Raw genomic sequence first — 18289 nt, 5'->3', positions numbered from 1 at the left:
TATATATATATATGGAAGGAAAGGAAACAGAAATATAAACAGAGGGAAAAATGCACATATATCAGATTAACTTCAAAATATTACAAAAGTTCTAGGTGAGCCGGGCGTGGTGGTTCATGCCTATAATCCTAGCAGGCTGAGACTGAGGCAGGAGGATCGCTGTGAGTTGGAGACCAGCCTGGGCTACATAGTGAGTTCCAGGTCAGTCTCAACTACATAGTGAGACCCTGTCTCAAACACAAAAAAAGTTCTAGGTGAGTGTGGTGGTGTACATATAACCTGTAATCCCAGCTACTAAGGCAGGAGGATCACAAGTTTGAGGCCGGCCAGGGCAATTTAATGAGACTGAAACAAAGAAAGAAAAGAAAAGGGGAGGAAAAGAGAAGAGAAGGAAAGGACATACAGTACGCACTTGGAGGGAGAGGAGTGTAGCTCAGTGCAAGAGCACTTGCCTAGCATGTATGAGGCCTTGGGTTTGACTCCCCAGAACTGCACATACAAAACATTAAAATAAAACATTTAAAATCACTTTATTACACTCAGTATAAAAAATGGACAGATGGACCAGGCTTGGTGGAACAAGTCTGTAGTACCAGCATTTAGAAGGCTGAGGCAAGAGGATCACAAAGAATTCAAGTCCAGCCTGGGCAACATAATGAGTTCAAGGTCAGCCTGGACTACACAGCAAGACCTTGTCTCAAAAAACAAACAAACATGCTGGAGATTTAGCTCAGTGGTTCTGCTGCCTGCTTTGCACGCACAAGGACCTGAGTTCGATCCCGGTACAAAAACAAAACAAAACAAACAAAACAAAAAACCCACAAACAAACAAAAAAAGAGAGCAAGTGAGCAAATAATACAAATAAACCTATCTCAGAAGAAGAAATACAAATGGCCAATATGCATATGAAAGATGTTCAGTAATACTGGTAATTAAAAGAAATTGCAGGGCCGAGTATTTAGCTCAGTGGTTCTGCTGCCTACCTCGCAAGCGCAAGGACCTGAGTTCCATCCCCGGTACAAAAAAAAAAAAAAAAAAAAGAAATTGCAGGCCGGGATTTAGCTCAGTGGCTCACTTACCTTCAAAGTGCAAGGTCTTGAGTTTGATCCCCGGTACCCCCCCAAAAAAGGGAGAGAGAGAAATTGAAAATGGTTAACTTTTGTGCCTATCAAGTTAGCAAACTATAAGGTGACTGAGAAAACCAACAGTTCAGAGTTTATGAACTGTGGGGCTGGGGATTTAGCTTAGTGGTTCCACCACCTGCCTTGCTAGGGCCCGAGTTTGATCCCAGTTACCAAAAAAAAAAAAAAAAAAGAGCTTATGAACTCTCGTTTGCTGTTAGTTGGAACATACATTAATGACTCATTCTTAGAAAGCAAGTGACAAGTTTTGTAAAAATATCAAATTTTGATGCTGGGGGTGTAGCTCAATGGTAAAGCGCTTCCCTAACATGGAAAATAAAATTTTATTAAACAAAAAAATTTTTTTCAGCACTGAGGATTGAATGGAGGGCCTTGCACTTACTTGCTCTGCCACTGAGCTACATTTCTAGCCTTTTAAAATTTTTATTTTGAGACAAGGTCTCACTAGGTTGCTCAGGCTGGCTTTAAACTTGCATCCTCCTGCCTCAGCCTTCCAAGTAGCTGAGATTAGAGGTGTGCACTACCTTGTCTGGCTTCAAAACATAGTTTTGGATATAGCAATTCTATATTTAGCAACTTTTCCTTTAGAAACTAAGATATCTGTGAAGAGCTGGATGTTTGTTGAAGTAGCCTCTGAAACAGCAAAAATCACAATCTAAATGACCATCTGTGGAGAAAGGTCAGGCATTGCAGCTGTCGCCTGGAGGGGCAGGAGTTGGGGAACAAGTAGATCTTGCCACTTCACCAGGGCTGGATCAGAGACTCTGGGACCTAATTAGGTAACTGGGGCTCAGTTCTGAGCATCTGGAACTGCCCTGGGGGAAAGGGACATACTGATAAGTTGGGTTGATGTAGTATGGAGGGAAGAAAAAAAAAAAACAGGGAAAGGTCATTAAAAATGTGTCAAATCCATGCCACAAAAATACTGTGCAGGTATTGAAAATAAAATGAAATCTATCTATCTGTATTAACATGAGAATTCTTTAGGATGCAGTGCTCAATGATAACAGAAGTCCAAAAGAAAGTCCTAGAACAATCTGTGTAGCATGATTCCATTTGTTAAAATGTCATGTTTGGCTGGACGTGGTGGTGCACACCTATACCTAGCACCCTGGGCAGGAGGATTACAAATTCGAGCTCAGCCTGGGCAACTCAGCAACTTAGCAAGACTTGGCTTCAAAATAAAAAATGAGGGCTGGAGATTTAGCTCAGTGACACCAGTTCCTGCCTGGCAAGTGCAAGGTCCTGAGTTCAATCATTTGTTCTGTGAAAAAAATAAAATAAAAACAAGAAATGAAAAGGAGGTGGAGAGGTAGCTCAGTGCTAAGGCTCTTATGTTCAATTCCTAGTATAGGAGGAAAAACAAGTTGTGCATGAGTTCACATGCATGCACATGTGTGCATATGGAAACAGCAATATGAGTGAACATAGGAAACAGTGGTTATCCCTGAGGTGCAGGGGATTTGATGAAGACTGGGAAAAGCAGAACAGTATGTGAACCCATGTAAAAAGTCTCTTTTCTGAGACGGGGTCTTTGAGGCTGGTCTCAAACTCATGACCTCCCTGCCTCATTCCTCCTCAGCACTGGGAGGTGTTGCCACCGCACTGGATCCCCACTCCCACCCTATGGTACCGGGGACTGAACCAAGGCCCTTCACCCTGAGCTAAATCCCCAGTATCACCCTCCCTGCCTTTTGAGATTGGGTCTTGCTAAACTGCTTAATTGCCCAGGCTTTGCTCAATCTTCCTGCCTCAGCTTCCCAGAGAGCTACAATTACAGTTTTGTGGGTGACTCTGTCTCAAAAGAACAAAATAAGTAAATAGATCACAGTTAAAAAAAAAAAAGAAAAAAAAACCCCAAAATGTTTAAAATGGTTGGAGATTTAGCTTAGTGTGAAGGCCTTAGTATTGGGGGAATAAAATCTTGCTTAAATAAATATTAGTATGTGTCTAGAAGTAAAGAGACAAAGGAATGGAATCTAAAACTTTATGGAATAAATTTTAGAGAACTTTCACTTTCTTGGCATGTATATCTGAGATTTATTTATTTATTTTTAACCACAAGAATCTATTATTTTTGTACCAGGGGGAAAAGAAGATTAAAAAAAAAAAGTTTCCATTTCCTTACATTCCACTGATGATTCCACCGCTGTAATCTGCCTTTCACCATCCCACTCTGCTGAAACTCTTGGCAAAGACCACTAATAACTCCTGCCAAAACTAACAGTTTAGCTTTAGTTCTCATTTTAACTTTTTATGTTGTTGTTTTTGGTGTTTGAGACATGGTCTCGCTATGTACACCAGACTGGCCTTGGACTCACTATATGTAGCCCAGGCTGGTCTCGAACTCACAGTGATCCTCCTGCCTCAGCCCCCTGAGTGCTGGGATTACAGGTGTGCGCCACCACACATGGCTTATCACTTTAATTCTTCACTTAGTTTCTGAAATATCACTCTTCATTCCAGAGGACCCTCTCTGATCATTCCTTTGTAGTCTCTGTAGTAGGCAGATAATAATGGCTTCCTCAAAATGTCTATATCCTAATCTCAAGAACTTTATACAGACTAGTTATAGTGGTACATAACTTTAATCCCGGCTACTTAGGAGACTGGGGCAGAGAGTTGAAATTTGGAGTCCAGCCTGGGCAACTTAATGACTCAGTGAGACCCTGTCTCAAAATAAAAGTACAAAAGGGCTGGGAATGTAGCTCATTGCAAAGGCCCCGGGTTCAATCCCCAGTACTGAGAGAGAAAGGAAGGGAGGGAAGGCAAGGAAGGAAAAGAAGGAAGGGAGAAAGAAAAAAGGAAGGAATGAAGAAAGAAGAAAAAGGAATTATACCTGGCAAAAAGACTTTGCAGATAGGATTACACTGAGGATCTTGAAGGGACATTATCAAGATTATTTAAATGGTCCCAATGTAATACAAAACTCCTTATAAATGAAAGAGGAGGCCAGGTATGGTGGCACACAACTGTAATCCCAGAATTTGGGAGACAGAGGAAGGAGGATCAGTCAGTGCAACTTTGGGGCCAGGCTCAGCTATATAGTGAGACTCTGTCTCAAAAATTTAAAAATAAATAAATAAAAGAGGAAGACAGGAGAGAGGTCTTAGAAGGAGCTGTGACAATAGATGAAGAGGTTGGAGTGCTAACATTACTCTTTAGGAGGGGGCCAGGGGCCAAGGAATGCAGATAGCCTCTACAAACTGGAAAACAAAAGGCAAAGGAGTCTCCTTGCAGCACTTCTAGAGAAAAACATGGCCTGTCGATCCCTTCATTTCAGCCCAGTGAGATTCATTTTGGACTTTTGATCTCCAGAACTGTAAGACAGAAAATTTGTGTTGCTGGAGCCACTATTGGTGTAATTTGTTATAGCAGCATTAGGGTATAAGCATAGAGAGTCTTTTATTTGTTTGTTTGTTTTTTTGACATGTAGCCCAGGCTGGCTCATGGCGATCCTCCTGCCTCAGCCTCCCTCATGCTGGGATTTCAAGCTTGTGCCATCACACCTGGCTAAACATAGACTCTTTTAATACCTCTTCATCCTCTGCTGTGCCCTTAAGGATGATATCACCAGGGTCTTCCTGTCCTTGTCTACCTTACCTCTGTCCTTGGGTGAGCCATCTACCGTCAGGCTGTCCGTTTCCACTGGGACCAGATGACTGTCCGGCAGGTATCTCCAACCCCAACTTCTCTGCTAAATCTCTGACATCTATTTCTAAGTGTTCCCCATGTCTCTATCCGACTGCTCCATTTTCATCTCCCCTTAACAGTTCAAACGTGAATCTACCTTTCTTCTTTAAAGGTCTTCCTCCCATGTCCCCATCATAACAAATGGCACTCCTATTTGCTCAGTCCACAAACCTAAACATGTCACACTTCTTCCTCCTCCTCCACGACCACTCAGTTATCAAATGCTGTCACTTCTATCTCATTACCCACTGCTGCTGTCTTTTCTTCTCTGGCTATCATCTCTTTTATGAACCATTGCAATACAGGTAGTTTCTGATCTTGTCTCCTTCCTTTAATCCACAGAGCTCCCACAGTGAAATCCTCTTCACGGCTTTTCCTCAAAGTTTGTTTTTCAATTTCAACACACATTTTTCTCAGTGCTATATTTATGTGTATGGTGATGGTTCAGCTCGAGTTAGGAGACAACTGCTTCAAGAGTCTCATTTGTATGGGCCAGGGATTTAGCTCAGTGACACCGTGCGTGCCTTGCAATTGCAAGGTCCTGAGTTCGATCCCCAGTACCAAAAAACAAGAGTTTTGTTTGTAGAACACACATGAAGACTCATACAAAATACATGATTTAAAGTGAATAATACTATATATGAAAAATCCAGATAATATGGACCTGTAAGTTGGCAAAAAAAAAATTAAAAGTTCAATGTATATGTACAAGATTTAAGCTATAAACCAGGCATGCTTGTAGCATGCCTGTGATTCCAGCACTCTAGGAGGCAGAGGCAGAAGGTTTGCAAGTTCTAGTCCAGCTTGGGACATTTAGCAATTTATTGAGACTCTGTCTCTAAAAATACAAAGAACAAAAAAGGTGGGATGTAGCTCAGTGCAGCAACCCTCAGTTTAAACCCCAATACTGGAGAATAAAGTTATACTCTACACCCAGAGATATTTCTTTCTATTTTTTAAATTTGTTTTTTGAGACAGGGTCTTGCTACGTAGGCTAGGCTGGCCTTGAAGTCACTATGTGGCCCAGGCTGGCCTCAATCCTCCTGCTTCAGCTTCCGAGTGCTAGGATTACAAATGTGTGCCACCATGCCCAGCATTCTTCCTATTTTTTCGTTTGTTTATATCAAGCGTTCCCTCATGGTTCAGGGTCTATGAAGTCAAATGCTTCAGTGGCTTTAAAGGTAAAGCAAATGAGTAGCTAGCAGGGGGTCAAGGGGATCGGTGTGAACAGAAGTGTAAGTGATCCACTAGAAATAGTCAAGTTCAGTGCAAACCCAGGCTGGGCAATTTAGTGACTAAGCAAGACCGTGTCTCAGATTTAAAAATTAAAAGGGCTGGGATATGGTTCAGCGCAAAGGCCCAGATTCAATACCCAGTACCACCAAAATAAAATAAAAATCAAAGAAATTAAGAATACTGGAAGGCAAACAGTACAAAATGATAAAAAATCATTTCTGAGAGCTGTGAGCTTGATTTCTGGGAGGATATGGATAAGAACTCCATAGTAATGAACTTCATAACCCTCCATAATCTGCACCTGCTCAACTCAGCCCTCCCTCTCCTCATTCCTCACCTTGCACCCTAGGCCCCAATCATAGTAAGTGACTCAGTTTCCCCAATGTACCACCATACTGTTTTGTGGCTCCCCTGACCTTACACCAATTTCTCTACCTGGAACCCTCCTTCTCTTCTTAGTAGACCTCTATGCCTTAATCTTAAGCAAGATTTTTGAGCTGGACTCTGAGCCCAACAGCTTTAACCCCAAGATAATTCAGACACAAGCTGCCCTAAACTGACCTCTTTGTCTACCAGTACCATTCCTGAAATTGTTTCTTTGAAAGAATAAGAGATTAGAAATGGAGTGCAGCTAGGAGACTGTTGCAATAGACTCAGAAAGAATCGTGTGCATGAATGCATGAACATGAATGAAACGTTAGCTGAATGAATGAATCATGAAAAAGCTCCTGCTAGCTCCATCATCTGCCTTAGTTCTTTTTCTTTTTTTTTCTTTCTCTTTATTGCCTTCGTTCTTTCACAAGCTTCTTTATCTCCACTTATTCCCCTGCGCGCCACCCCCTCCCCACCCCCCACCATATGCCTTGATCCTCTCAGCCCTAAAAGTTGTTTGGAGAAACAAATATTTTTAGGCTTATGAGGAAGAGAATTGTCACCCTTGGCTCTTCTAGGTTCAGAATGTGGTCCCCCTACTTCTTCCAAAGCTCTCTTCTGTTTGGTCATTCTATGTTAGTACACCCTCATCTGTGCCTCTCTTCTCCCCCAACCCTCTTTCCACACCAGATGCCTAGACTCTTCTTTGCATGCCTTTCCCTTCCCACCCAACTCCCCCTACACCCAGGCAAAACTACTTCTAACAACCTACCTCCTCCCCACCGTAGGCAACGAGCCAGATCATTTCCAGTGCCTAGAGGCAGCACAGCAACAGGAGGCACCACAGGCAAGTTGGCTTTCTCTGGGGAGGCAGGTGAAGACACAGATGGAGGGAGCTGACCCCGGGTACCACTGCCCCCATCTCCTGCCTGTGCCTCTCCTTGCACTGACCAATGCTCTCTAGAATCCAGCCTACTGTGCCATCTCCACCACACACCAAAATCCGGCTATCAGGAACATCTTTGAAGAATCTGAGTCTGAGACAAAAGGGGAGAAAGAAAGTAAAGAAGGACAGAGGTTACTTGACTCTTGGACAGGCATGAAACTTCATGTTTCTCATTACTATGACCCTCTTTGTCTTTGTCAAAATACTTGAGTTTTGGGCTGGGGGTATAGCTCAGTGGTTAAACTCTTAGGTTCAATCCCCTGGGTTCAGTTCCAATAATAATGATAATAATAATGGATTCTATTTTCTATTAAGGACAGAGAAAAAGGCAATGGTGGAGAGTTAAGAGTTACTTCACAATGGTTAGGAAAAAACAGGTTTATCCTTTTAGAGCAAGACAAAGAGGGGCCAGAGGGCTGAGAAGCGGGGATACCCAGGGACCTTAGGGAAAAAAGGATTCTGAATTTGGGCCTCTTGGAGTTGCCTAGGCCTCTTCTCCCAACATACACTCTTTCCTGCACACAAAAACACTGCCAAGGCCCTAACCTACACTTACCCTGGCTCAGGACCATCCCTTAGCAGGTTAAACACCTGCCGAGGGTTTAGTATATACTGGAACTTCCAGAGCACCCTGTGTGAGGGAAAAAGGAAAGTTCACGGTGGGGTGAAGTGAAAGTGCTATTCTATACCCCTGTTAATGTCCTCCTCAAGGTGCCCCCACCAATATACCACCTTCCCTTCCTCCCTCCAAACTCTGGCTTTCCCACTTTACTTAGGAAGACACAGACTTCTCTTCTCACCTCTGCCCTTGCTTCCCACCACTCTTAGGATTGACAAAGACTAGAAGTGGGTGAGTGTTAGGAACAGGCTCAATCTGCAAGGGGTGGGGGGGATAAGAATAAACAAACCAGGATGTTTTCAGAGATAAGGCGGCCTTGCAGACAGGGCATTCCTCACAATACTTCCACCTCCCCCAACAGGAAGCAGCCCTCCCAGGCTTTCCTACTTTAGTCCCTGCAGGGTGGCACCAGCCCCAGACTGGCCACACCAGGAAGCCCAAGCCCCTCGGCCCTGTACCCGCAGAGCTTCAGACGTGAACACATTTAAGTCATCCGTGGGTTTCTGGCTTATTTTGATCTGTTTACGCTCCTGTCCTGATGCCTGGGAAGGGAGCAAAGCAGAGGGAAGGAAAGCTGGATTATTTGTGAATCCCCAAGAGGACGGGTCTGGTTTGAATCTTCAGAGCATAGGCTCTCTGTTCTAAGTGGCATCCCATGTGCGGGTGAGTGTATGGGAAATCCAGGAAGGCACCACTGTCCCCTTCCCGCTGATGCCTGAGGGTCTCACCAGGACACTGGGATAGATGGAGGATGGGGGCAGGATGTGTTCACGGAGCGGGCCACAGTCACACTCCGGGCCTATGGCTTGCAGGCAGTCATCGTGGATCTGAAAACACAAGGAGTGCACAGAGATCAAGGGACCGCTGTCTGTGAAATTAGGGGTTTAAACTGGAATGAGTCCTTTGGAGCAGGGGCAACTGGGAAGGGTCCCAAAGCATATCCTAGAGAGGTAGCTCCCAAACTGACCTGTAGGTGGCACCATACACAATGCAGCCCGGTTAAACTGTGGTAAATCCGGATCTTTTTCTGACAGCGGTCACAACGGCCAGACTCACAGCCTCCTCGCACCCACACGTGTGATTGGACCTTGGGGAGAAAAGCAATGCTTTGTCTGGGAGGATCTGAGTAGAGAAGTGGGAGGGAGGGGCTTAGGATGCTGGGCCAGGGACCAGGGCCACGATGCGGGTGGTGACGCGAGGATCACTCACACCAATGTCCTTCCGAGACTTGGCATAGGTGCTGACTTCACATGGCGCGGCCTTCATGGCGCAGTGATCGTGAACGGTGTACTTACAGACTGGGAGACGGGGAAGAAGGTCAGAAGCTTTGTTGCAGCCCCTCCCCATCCTTCCTTATGTGCAAAGTGAGGAAGAATCATTTACTGCAATAGGACATCTCATCCCTTGCTGTCAGGATGTGGCAGAGAATTAGTGTTACTAAGCAAGGTTCACCTCCGAGACCTGTGCCTTTTCCTCAGGCATCCTCCTGAAAGAACATCTGCCTCCCCATGTCAGTCCTACACCCTCTACGTACCAGCAGAACTGAGCTGGATGATGTAAGCAATACCGAGTTATAACTGTAATAGTAGTAATAATAACTTTAATTGAATTTTATAAGTATGTGCATGCACTGTGTGAAGCATATTCTTTTGCATCAACTTATTTAATGTTCACAATCACCTCATTTTCAGTTAAGGAAACTACAGAGCCTAAAGAAGATACATGAGGTCTGGGGTTTGATCCCCAGCACCACAAAAAAAAAAGGAAAGAAAGTTGGGTTTTCCAAGGTGACATAACTAGTCAATGGCAAAGCCAGAATTCAAACCCAGGTCTCTAAGTTCAGGAGGCCATGCTCCTGCAGATGGCTGGACTCCCCTCTCCTTTCATATACTCAGGTCCCAACACTCACGGTTACAGCTCAGCCCCTGTTTGCCCAGACCAATGCTCGACTCGCACAGGTTGCAGTAGACTGGTCTAGGGAACCTCTTGGGTCTCCACATGTGTTGCCCGTCGTCCTTCAGAGTCTGGGAGGGCACAGAGGATGCTAGGGAGCGTCTAAGCCCTTAGAGGACAGACATCTGGCGGCAAACCCTAGGCAGCTGATTTACCCATCCTCACAAGCCTTTGCCACTCACCATCTCCAGTCCCAGCAGCACTAGCAGTGGCACCGTCGTGGCCCCAGCCCGAACCCACTCAGCTAAGGAGACAGAGCCACTGCCATCATAGTCAATCTCTTTCATCATCTCCTGAAGAATCTGAGCAGAGAGTGGGAAGGGAGTTTTAACGTGAGTCGTCCCTCAGACACCTCTCCACTGTCTCGAAAGGACACCCCACACAGCCACTTGAACCAAGGGAACCAGGCAGCCCCTCAGACAAGGGGTAAGGCCGATGCAGAATCAGTGGGTGAGAAGGTACAATGAGGGACAGGAAGGAAGAACTGCCTTACCGGCCTCAGCTCAGACACATCCCAATCCAAGTATTCAGCCACTCGCATCATCTGGAGGATGATTTTTTCCACTTCCTGAGGAGAAGAGGGTAAGAGTCACAGCCACATCCTCTTCATTACTCCTACTCACATTACTCTCCAGAAGTCCAGGTTCCTGGATTCTGCTCCCAGCCCCACCCTTTCATTCTCAAGTACCTCTGTCAAATAAACAAATGTGTTTATATATTTGAAAGGCAGCCCCCTGTTCATAACTCTAGGCTTCTCTTTTACGGATCAAGAGCTTAAGACCTATTCCCTTTTGTTTGTGTATGCGTGTGTGTGCTTGGGATTGAAAGCAGGGGCTTGCACACTCTAGGCTAATCCTCTACCACTGAGCCACACCCCCAGGCCTTTCTCTGCTTCTTAAAACCCTGGAAGAGTTGGGGCAGGAAGGCACAGAAAATGGAAACATACTCACTTGCCGAGCATCCTGGCCCCACAACTCACCGAGCTGTCCAGAATCCCATTTCTGTCTGTGTCATAGAGCTTGAACGTGACTGTGGGGTGTTTTAGGGAGACCAGGGTCAGTTTTTCAGCGATACCCAAAGAATTCATACAAGAATACAATGGAAACAAAGAGCTAGGGAGAGAGCTACAGCTTTGGATGGAACTGAAAAAGGAGACAAAAACAGAGGGGAAACAGACATGAATGCAACCCATGGTGAACCTGATAGAGGAGACAGCATACATTCCCCTGTCCCAAGAATATGCTGGGCCACCTACATGAGAATGCATAGACACAGAAACTGGAGCGACTATGGGACATTGCATTAGGTATAAGTAGCCTAGGGGAACAGAAGAAATGGGCCCATTCGCTGCCTCACCTTTGTCAGCCTTTAGGAAGTCCAAAAGAAGCAAGGTCAGAAATGAGGGAACACCTCTCCCTTTCCCTTTCCTCCCCACTCCAGTCCAGAATGGCAACTCACTCACATTCTAGCTTATCTTCTGGCCGGCCACCCTCCAGAAGGGAGAAGTAGCAGGAGACATCACTAAGACACACCACATCTGCCACAGAAAAGTACAGTAGCACTGAAGTCAGGGTTCTTTCCACTTTGGCTCTTTTCTTCTCTTATGTTTATTCCACCTCCTCCCTCTAACTTTCTTCCTGCTAGCTCCTAAACCAGCCTGATCACCCTCTACCACTCTCTCCCGATCTGCCCACAATGAATGAGATGCATGAGATGCAATTCACCTCTCCTCCCCAAACCCACACTAATCTGACTTTTCTTCCATAGGCCCGGCTCCATCCTACCTGCTAAACCGTACCTTTTAGCAAAGTCTCGTTTAAGCATTGACCATTGTGGAAGGACTGAAACAGTGCCAAGCTTAGGTGACTGGGAACATCATCCACCTCCAGATAGATTTTCAGGAACTGCTCAAATCCCTCGTATCCAATGGCCTGTGATGAGAGTATGTATTACCCTGAAGAGCCTGCAGGGTAGCAGGTGGGAACTGAAGAGCTGGGAGTAGCTGGGACAGAGACAATAAGTTTAGAGCTGATAAATATCTGAGGCGGAGGTATGGCTTTTTGAGCCAAGTCCTGAGTTAATAGAATCTCTTGTTTTTCCTAAAGCAAGAGCTGTAGTGACCATGTACAATGGGATGAGAGCAGGCCCAGAATAATCCCCGGAGGTTGGGGATCCCAGTGGAATGGCAAAAAGATGAGAGGAGTTGGTCGAGGAGAGGATCTCCCAGCTGCCACTCACGTCTCCTTGGAGATATTTGGCCATCTCGCCATCTTCGAAGAGCTTTAGGACGTCACTGACCTTTTGGGTGGAGTCTAGTTGTGAAGAGAGTAAGAGAAGAGCATTAATCCAGCTCAGCTGTCCTGGCCTTCCGCCAGAGAGACCCATTCAAACACCAAGCAGGAAAACAGATTTGAATGAAATGAGGAAATTCCAAGCAGAAGCACAGAAATACAGTGGGAAAAACATTTCAGATCCTTCAAATTGGTACCACTCTTTTCTCCTGTTTTCTGAGGCCTGGAGCAAGCAGTCAAGGTATAGAGAAGGTGGACAGAGAGCTGAGACCTCAGGCCTCTCCCCATCTCCTTCCTTTCCCAGTCACTGCCATGTCTGAGGAGTTGGCTCAAGTCCATTGGGGAAACCGGGGTGACATAGGGGGCTGTAAGGAGCAGGAAGAGGGATTCTCTTCCTGGAACTGGAGGGCTGGGAGGAGGACTCACATTCCATGTATTTTTGCAGCTGGACAAAATCTTCGGGGCTTATTAGGCCCCTCTCCTTGGCCATCTTTCTGTTTTTCTTAAGGATGGCCACAAAGGCAGCTTGGTAGTAATACTTCCGGCGCTTGGTCCTCTTCAGGGGTAAGGCCTAGGGGAAGATGACAAGGCTTGTGTGGAGAAGAGCCAGCTGTCTGTATGTTTGGCTTCTGTCTGCTCTACTCCCACTATTATTTTTGTTCTTTCCTTGTCTCTGAGTCCTTCCCTCCCTAAATCCCTTCCTCTCTGTGTGTCCCTCTCTACTCTCCCTGGCCGTGACTGTCCTGTCTTTCTCTGACTCATCTCTGACTTTCTCTCTTGCATCTCCGGATTCTCCTCCGATTCATCTGTGCCCCCCCCAGTACTATTTCTGTGACTGTCTTTGGCTATTGTCTGCGTTTTCACCCTCCACCCGCAGGCTCAGCAGCCTGGAGCAGCCCCGCTCTCCAGCTCTCTGTCTCGCTCCTCATCGGGGACCTGGGGTGGTTCTCACGGCATTAGCTCGCCTCCCGCTAGCGCTAGCTCTAGCTCGCCTGCCAGGCCAAGACCCCATCTCGCTCCGCCTCCAGCCCTGGGCCCCAGCCCTGCTCCGTCACCCACTCCCCGAGCCACCCACGCCCCGCAACGACCTCTAGCGCTTCTGACGCGCGACACAGAACCACGTTTGGCTCGGTCCCCGGCCGGCCCCGCCTCGCTGGGGGCCCGTGGAGCCTGAACGGCAGCAGAAGGCAGGGGCCTAGGGACCATGGGGGGTGGCCCTGGGCACAGAGCGGGGTTAGCAGCGTCCAGAGAGCCCCAGTTTTTGGCTACTGGACCTAGGAACCAAGAAGGAGCTGTCATATGGATCCTGGCCAGGGTCCAAATCACATAGGGTGAGTTGCCTTGATGATTCAAAACAACCACAACAATAATTACCTACTTTATTTCAGTACATAGTACAGCACAATTTGGGCATCAAACAGCTCATGTCAGTCATGTCCAGATCTCATTCTTAGCTTTGATAGCGTTGTGTGTTAATAAGTTATTAGCCCAGCACAATAGGGATTGTCTGTCATTCTCCCTACTTGGGACACTGAGACAGGAAGATCTTAAATACAAGGCCAGTCTGGGTAACCCAGTGAGACACTGTCTCAAAATGAAAAGGGCTAGAGATGTAGTTCAGTGGTAGAACATTTGCTTGGCATGCACAAGGCTCTCCCATTACTGAAAAAAGGGGGAAAAAAAAGTCAAATCCTGCATGATCCAGTGAAATAAAAATCATTGGTATAGCCATTCCAAAGGTGTAGAAACGAGCTCAGAGAGGCTGGGATTTTCTAAGGCAGCTGTCAAGGGAAGAAGCCAAGGCTGCTGCCCAAGAACCATATGATAGGGCCTCTGCCTGGTATTCTGCTGTCTTCCTGTTCCACTTTCCCTGTCCCCATGGTTTTCTAGTCTTGCTGTCCTTCCTGTTCCTCGAGCATGCCAAGTTCTTACCTTCTAGGGCCATGAAAGTCACTATTCTGTCTACCTGGCACATCCCTTCCTCCTCTAGGCAAAGCCAACTTTTTGCCTCAGCTGCAATGTTATTTCCTTCCAGAGAACTTCCTTGTTCCTTCCCATCTTTTTTTTTCCTCTTGAGACTGGGTCTTCCTGTGTAGTTTAGGCTGGTCTTGAACTCATGGTGATCCTCCTGCCTCAGACTCCCAAGTGCAAAGTGTTTCTTCCATCTTAAAGTAGCTCCCTTCCTTACACAGCACCCTCCTTTGTTTTCCTTTATAGAATTCATCACATGTAGAAATTATCTGCCCCAGCAGGATGTGGTGGCACACACCTGTAATTCCAGCACTTGGGGGCTGAGGCAGGTGGATTGTTGTGAGTTTGAGACCAGCCTGGGCTACATAGTGAGTCCCAGGTCAGTCTCAATTATGTAGTGAGACCCTGTCTCAAACAAAACAAAACAAAACAAAACAAACAAACAAAAAACTAGAAAAAATAATTATCTGCCCCATTTATTTGCTTCTTTCTTTTCTGCTTGTCATCTACCAAGATGTGAGTTCCACAGGGGCAGGAGTTTATCAGTCTTGTTTATCACTGTATCATGAGTACCTAAAACATTGCCCATGTAGTGAGTGCTTAGTATTTATTGTACAGATGATTGTGTAAAGCTGAGGAGTCTGCCTGTAATCATAGCACTTGGAAGCTGAGGCAAGAGGATTGTGAGTTCCAGGCCAGCTAGGGCTACATAACAAATTCAAGGCCATCCTGGACCTGACAGACCCAGTCTCAACAAACAAAAAGCTGGGAGTCATATTGATCCAAGTATATATAATTAAATGCAATGGTAGAGTGTCCACTTGACAGAGGCATATGAGATAATTTAGAGCACACAGAGTAGGTGCTAAATAAGTAACTGGTAAATGATCGATGAAAAAAGCATTTATTGAAGTATTCCATCAAATACCCTGACTTCGGGCTGGGGATTTAGCTCAGTGGTTCTGCTGCCTGCCTTGAAAGCGCAAGGACCTGAGTTCGATCCCCTGTATCAAAAAACAAAACAAAACAAACTCTGACTTCTACTTTACTTGTTGGGTAAAGTTCAGAGAGGTGTTATGAACTACAAGAATAGACCAGCCAAGATGGGGGTGGTGGAACACCTGTAATCCCAGCACTCAGGAGGCTGAGGCAGGAGGATCCCTGTGAGTTTGAGACCAACCTGGGGTACATAGTGAGTTCAGGGCTAGCTTCAACTTCGTAGTAAGAACTTGTCTCAAAAAACCAAACAACCAAACTAAACAAATAAGAAAAGATAATAAGACTTTTTTTTGTCTATGTGTGGTTCTATGGATTGAACCTGGGGCCTTTACCCTGAGTACATTCCCAATACGTATGTATATACATTTATTTATTTAAGACAATTTCTCAGTAAGTCACTAAATTATCCAGGCTGGAGTTAAACTTGTGTTCCTCTTACCTTGGCCTCCTAGAGTGCTAGGATTACAGGGTGTACCACCATGCTCATCAAGAATAGACTTGAGGGCTGGAGATTTAGCTCAGTGGTTCAGTGGCCTGCCTTGCAAGCACAAGGACCCGAGTTCAATCCCCGGTACAAAAAAAAAAAAAAAGAATAGAGTTGAGCCGGGCATGGTGGCGCACACTTATAATCCCAGCACTCAGGAGGCTGAGGCAGGAGGATCGCTGTGAGTTTGAGGCCAGCCTAGGCTACATAGTGAGTTCCAGGTCAGCTCAAGTACATAGTGAGACCCTGTCTCAAAAACCAAAACAAAACAAAAAGACTTGAATTATACATAGGTTAGAATAATAGCTCTTGGATAAGTCATTTTATTTTCTTGAACTTAAGGTTTTTGGTTTTGTTTTTAAATGGCACTGAGGATCAAACCCAGGACCTCCTGAGTGCTAGGCAAACACTCTTCCACTGAGTAACATCCCAGCCCAACCTCAATTTTCTCATCAGTAAAGTGGGTACCTAGAGAAATTACAGAGTGGGGATTAAATAGACTAAGATATAAACAATGTACATACCGAACTGCGTGGGCACAGATTAAGAATTTAATAAACAGGGCTGAGGATTTAGCTCAGTGGCACCTTGGCTACCTCACAAATGCAAGGTCCTGAGTTCAATCCCAAGTACAAAAAACAAATTCTATAAACATTAACTATTATTACATGAAGTGATAATTACAGAAACATCTGACTGGGAGTGGTGTATGTGTCTGTAATCCCAGGCCCAAGTTCAAGGCCAGCCTGGGGTACATACTGAGTTCAAGACCAGCCTGTACTGTAGCAAGACCCTGTCTCAAACACATTTGGACCTTAGGAAAAATGATGCCTGTGAGTCAGGGAGGCTCGAATTCTAGAAATTTCTAGCAGTGATGAAGAACAGCATTCCTTCTGCCTTTTTTATGTATCAGGTACAGACATGTAATAATACCAGAGTCCTGTACTTTGCCTCTGAGAAGAGGATGAGGTGCCTAGAAAATAGCCTGCCAGGGTCCAAGGACATCCTCAGACTGGGACCTTGGACATAAGGTCTCTTGGGATTTGTTCAGTTGTCCTCCTGATTTCTGTCTCTGAGAGTCTGACTGTTCCTGGAGCTAAAGGGCAGCAAATTGCAGGATCCTGGTGCCTTAAAGACTTGGAACAAGTCCAGCTCTATCCCAACCCTGAGGTAACAACCTAGGCTAGTTCATGCAACTTCTGGCACTGGAAGGGTGGCGTCTGCTGCTTGCTCTCCCGCCAGCTATTTGTGACTCACCCTTCCCTTCCCTCCTCTACTTTCCCTACCCACCTTTACCAACTTGGGGTGAGAAAGGAAGCAGTTGACGTGGAGGCAAAGAATCCTAGAACAACTTCAAAGCTGGGAGATACCAACCCCCATGTCTCACCAAGGTGGAAACTGAGGCCCTTAGAGAGAATGACTCACAGGGTCACAACCAGACTCTATAAACACCATGCCTCTAGTTAAAAACTCAGTGCCTCTCATTCTTTAGAATTAATTTTAAACAACAATACTAAAATTGTTGTTAATCAAGAGATAAATATTATTTCCAAAGCTAGTACAAACATTTACAGAGTCCTTTTCACTTGTGCATTCAATGCTCACATTCCAAATCACATAAATAGACCATTACTCAAGAATTACTTGTATCCCCAGGACATTCGGATGGCCCGGCAAGAAGCCTCATGGGAAGGCACGCCTAGCTTGAGGGCGAAGACTTGATTACCTGGCCTTCTGAATACCTCATCCTTATCAGAGGCTGTAGCTGCCTCCTTTCTCCCTGGACTGCTCCAGGATCTGTTCTTCCCTGCCCACCCCTGCTACTAGTTTGTGGCCCCAGAGGGGGACTTAGGTGGCTTGCAGCCTCAAAATTCATTAAGCCCCCACAAACATCTCACAGGATAGCCCTGCCGGTAAGGAGGTGGTAGCAGGGTGGAGGGTGTCGTTGCATAGTAGAGGAGGAAGTTGCGAGGTTGGCGTGGTTGGGGATATGGGCTCGAATTTCTAAGGCAGAGCAGATGTCCAGTAATATTTACACTTCTCCGGTGTAAATCTGAAAAGTGGGATTCAGACGCAGGTATTTTCACAAACTTCCTGGTGACAGGTGTGGAAATGCTGAGGATGGGACGTTGGGAACCAAGAGGCCAAAACCAGAGAACCCTTATCCACCCGTGCGGCGCTGTGGAGGTTCGGAAAGAGACTTTGCTCCGCGTCGGGACCCCAGAAGCGGTTCCGTTACCCTGGGAGCGGGCCGAGGGAGCGGAAGGGAGTTTGGGGAACGCTACCTACCGGGTGCTGGCCCAGCCCTCCCGCTTCCCGGGCGTTCCAGCTCCAACCCGCGCCAGCTGTCGCGCTTCCTCCTTCTCGCCCCGGCAGCCGCTGTGGAGGTTCGGAAAGAGACTTTGCTCCGCGTCGGGACCCCAGAAGCGGTTCCGTTACCCTGGGAGCGGGCCGAGGGAGCGGAAGGGAGTTTGGGGAACGCTACCTACCGGGTGCTGGCCCAGCCCTCCCGCTTCCCGGGCGTTCCAGCTCCAACCCGCGCCAGCTGTCGCGCTTCCTCCTTCTCGCCCCGGCAGCGCGCG

The 18289-nt window shown here is 46.3% G+C and overlaps 2 protein-coding genes across 8 annotated transcripts in view; one reads left to right on the top strand and one right to left on the bottom strand.

Annotated features, from left to right (window-relative positions):
* Window positions 1-18289, bottom strand: part of Dgka (diacylglycerol kinase alpha) — a 23050-nt gene that overhangs the window by 3789 nt on the left and 972 nt on the right. For 4 of the 6 annotated variants that reach the window (XM_010644771.2, XM_010644772.3, XM_033763672.1 and 1 more), the window contains exons 2-17: window positions 12680-12824; window positions 12201-12274; window positions 11761-11893; window positions 11425-11499; window positions 10942-10991; window positions 10456-10530; window positions 10145-10264; window positions 9919-10033; window positions 9219-9307; window positions 8977-9096; window positions 8738-8836; window positions 8468-8551; window positions 8191-8264; window positions 7947-8021; window positions 7396-7481; window positions 7217-7306 (exon numbers count right to left, since the gene is read on the bottom strand). In XM_010644771.2, the coding sequence (XP_010643073.1) occupies window positions 7217-7306; window positions 7396-7481; window positions 7947-8021; window positions 8191-8264; window positions 8468-8551; window positions 8738-8836; window positions 8977-9096; window positions 9219-9307; window positions 9919-10033; window positions 10145-10264; window positions 10456-10530; window positions 10942-10991; window positions 11425-11499; window positions 11761-11893; window positions 12201-12274; window positions 12680-12743 (1423 nt within the window). In that variant the 5' untranslated portion in view covers window positions 12744-12824. Of the gene's footprint in view, window positions 1-7216; window positions 7307-7395; window positions 7482-7946; window positions 8022-8190; window positions 8265-8467; window positions 8552-8737; window positions 8837-8976; window positions 9097-9218; window positions 9308-9918; window positions 10034-10144; window positions 10265-10455; window positions 10531-10941; window positions 10992-11424; window positions 11500-11760; window positions 11894-12200; window positions 12275-12679; window positions 12825-13205; window positions 13343-17996; window positions 18064-18289 lie in introns of those variants that run through there. The other 2 variants (XM_010644773.3, XM_010644770.3) reach the window with 2 other exon arrangements.
* Pym1 (PYM homolog 1, exon junction complex associated factor) overlaps window positions 13405-18289 on the top strand; it is a 25601-nt gene continuing 20716 nt past the window's right edge. The window contains exons 1-2 of one of the 2 annotated variants that reach the window (XM_010644768.3): window positions 13405-13584; window positions 17364-17620. The gene's annotated coding sequence lies outside the window, so the exon portion shown is untranslated. The remainder of the gene's footprint in view (window positions 13585-17363; window positions 17621-18289) is intronic. The other variant, XM_010644767.3, reaches the window with a different exon arrangement.

The sequence above is a fragment of the Fukomys damarensis genome, unplaced genomic scaffold (genome assembly GCF_012274545.1).
Source record: "Fukomys damarensis isolate Sample0158 unplaced genomic scaffold, DMR_v1.0_HiC HiC_scaffold_15, whole genome shotgun sequence".
Taxonomy (NCBI): Eukaryota; Metazoa; Chordata; class Mammalia; order Rodentia; family Bathyergidae; genus Fukomys; species Fukomys damarensis.
This window is presented reverse-complemented; position numbering and strand designations above follow the sequence as displayed.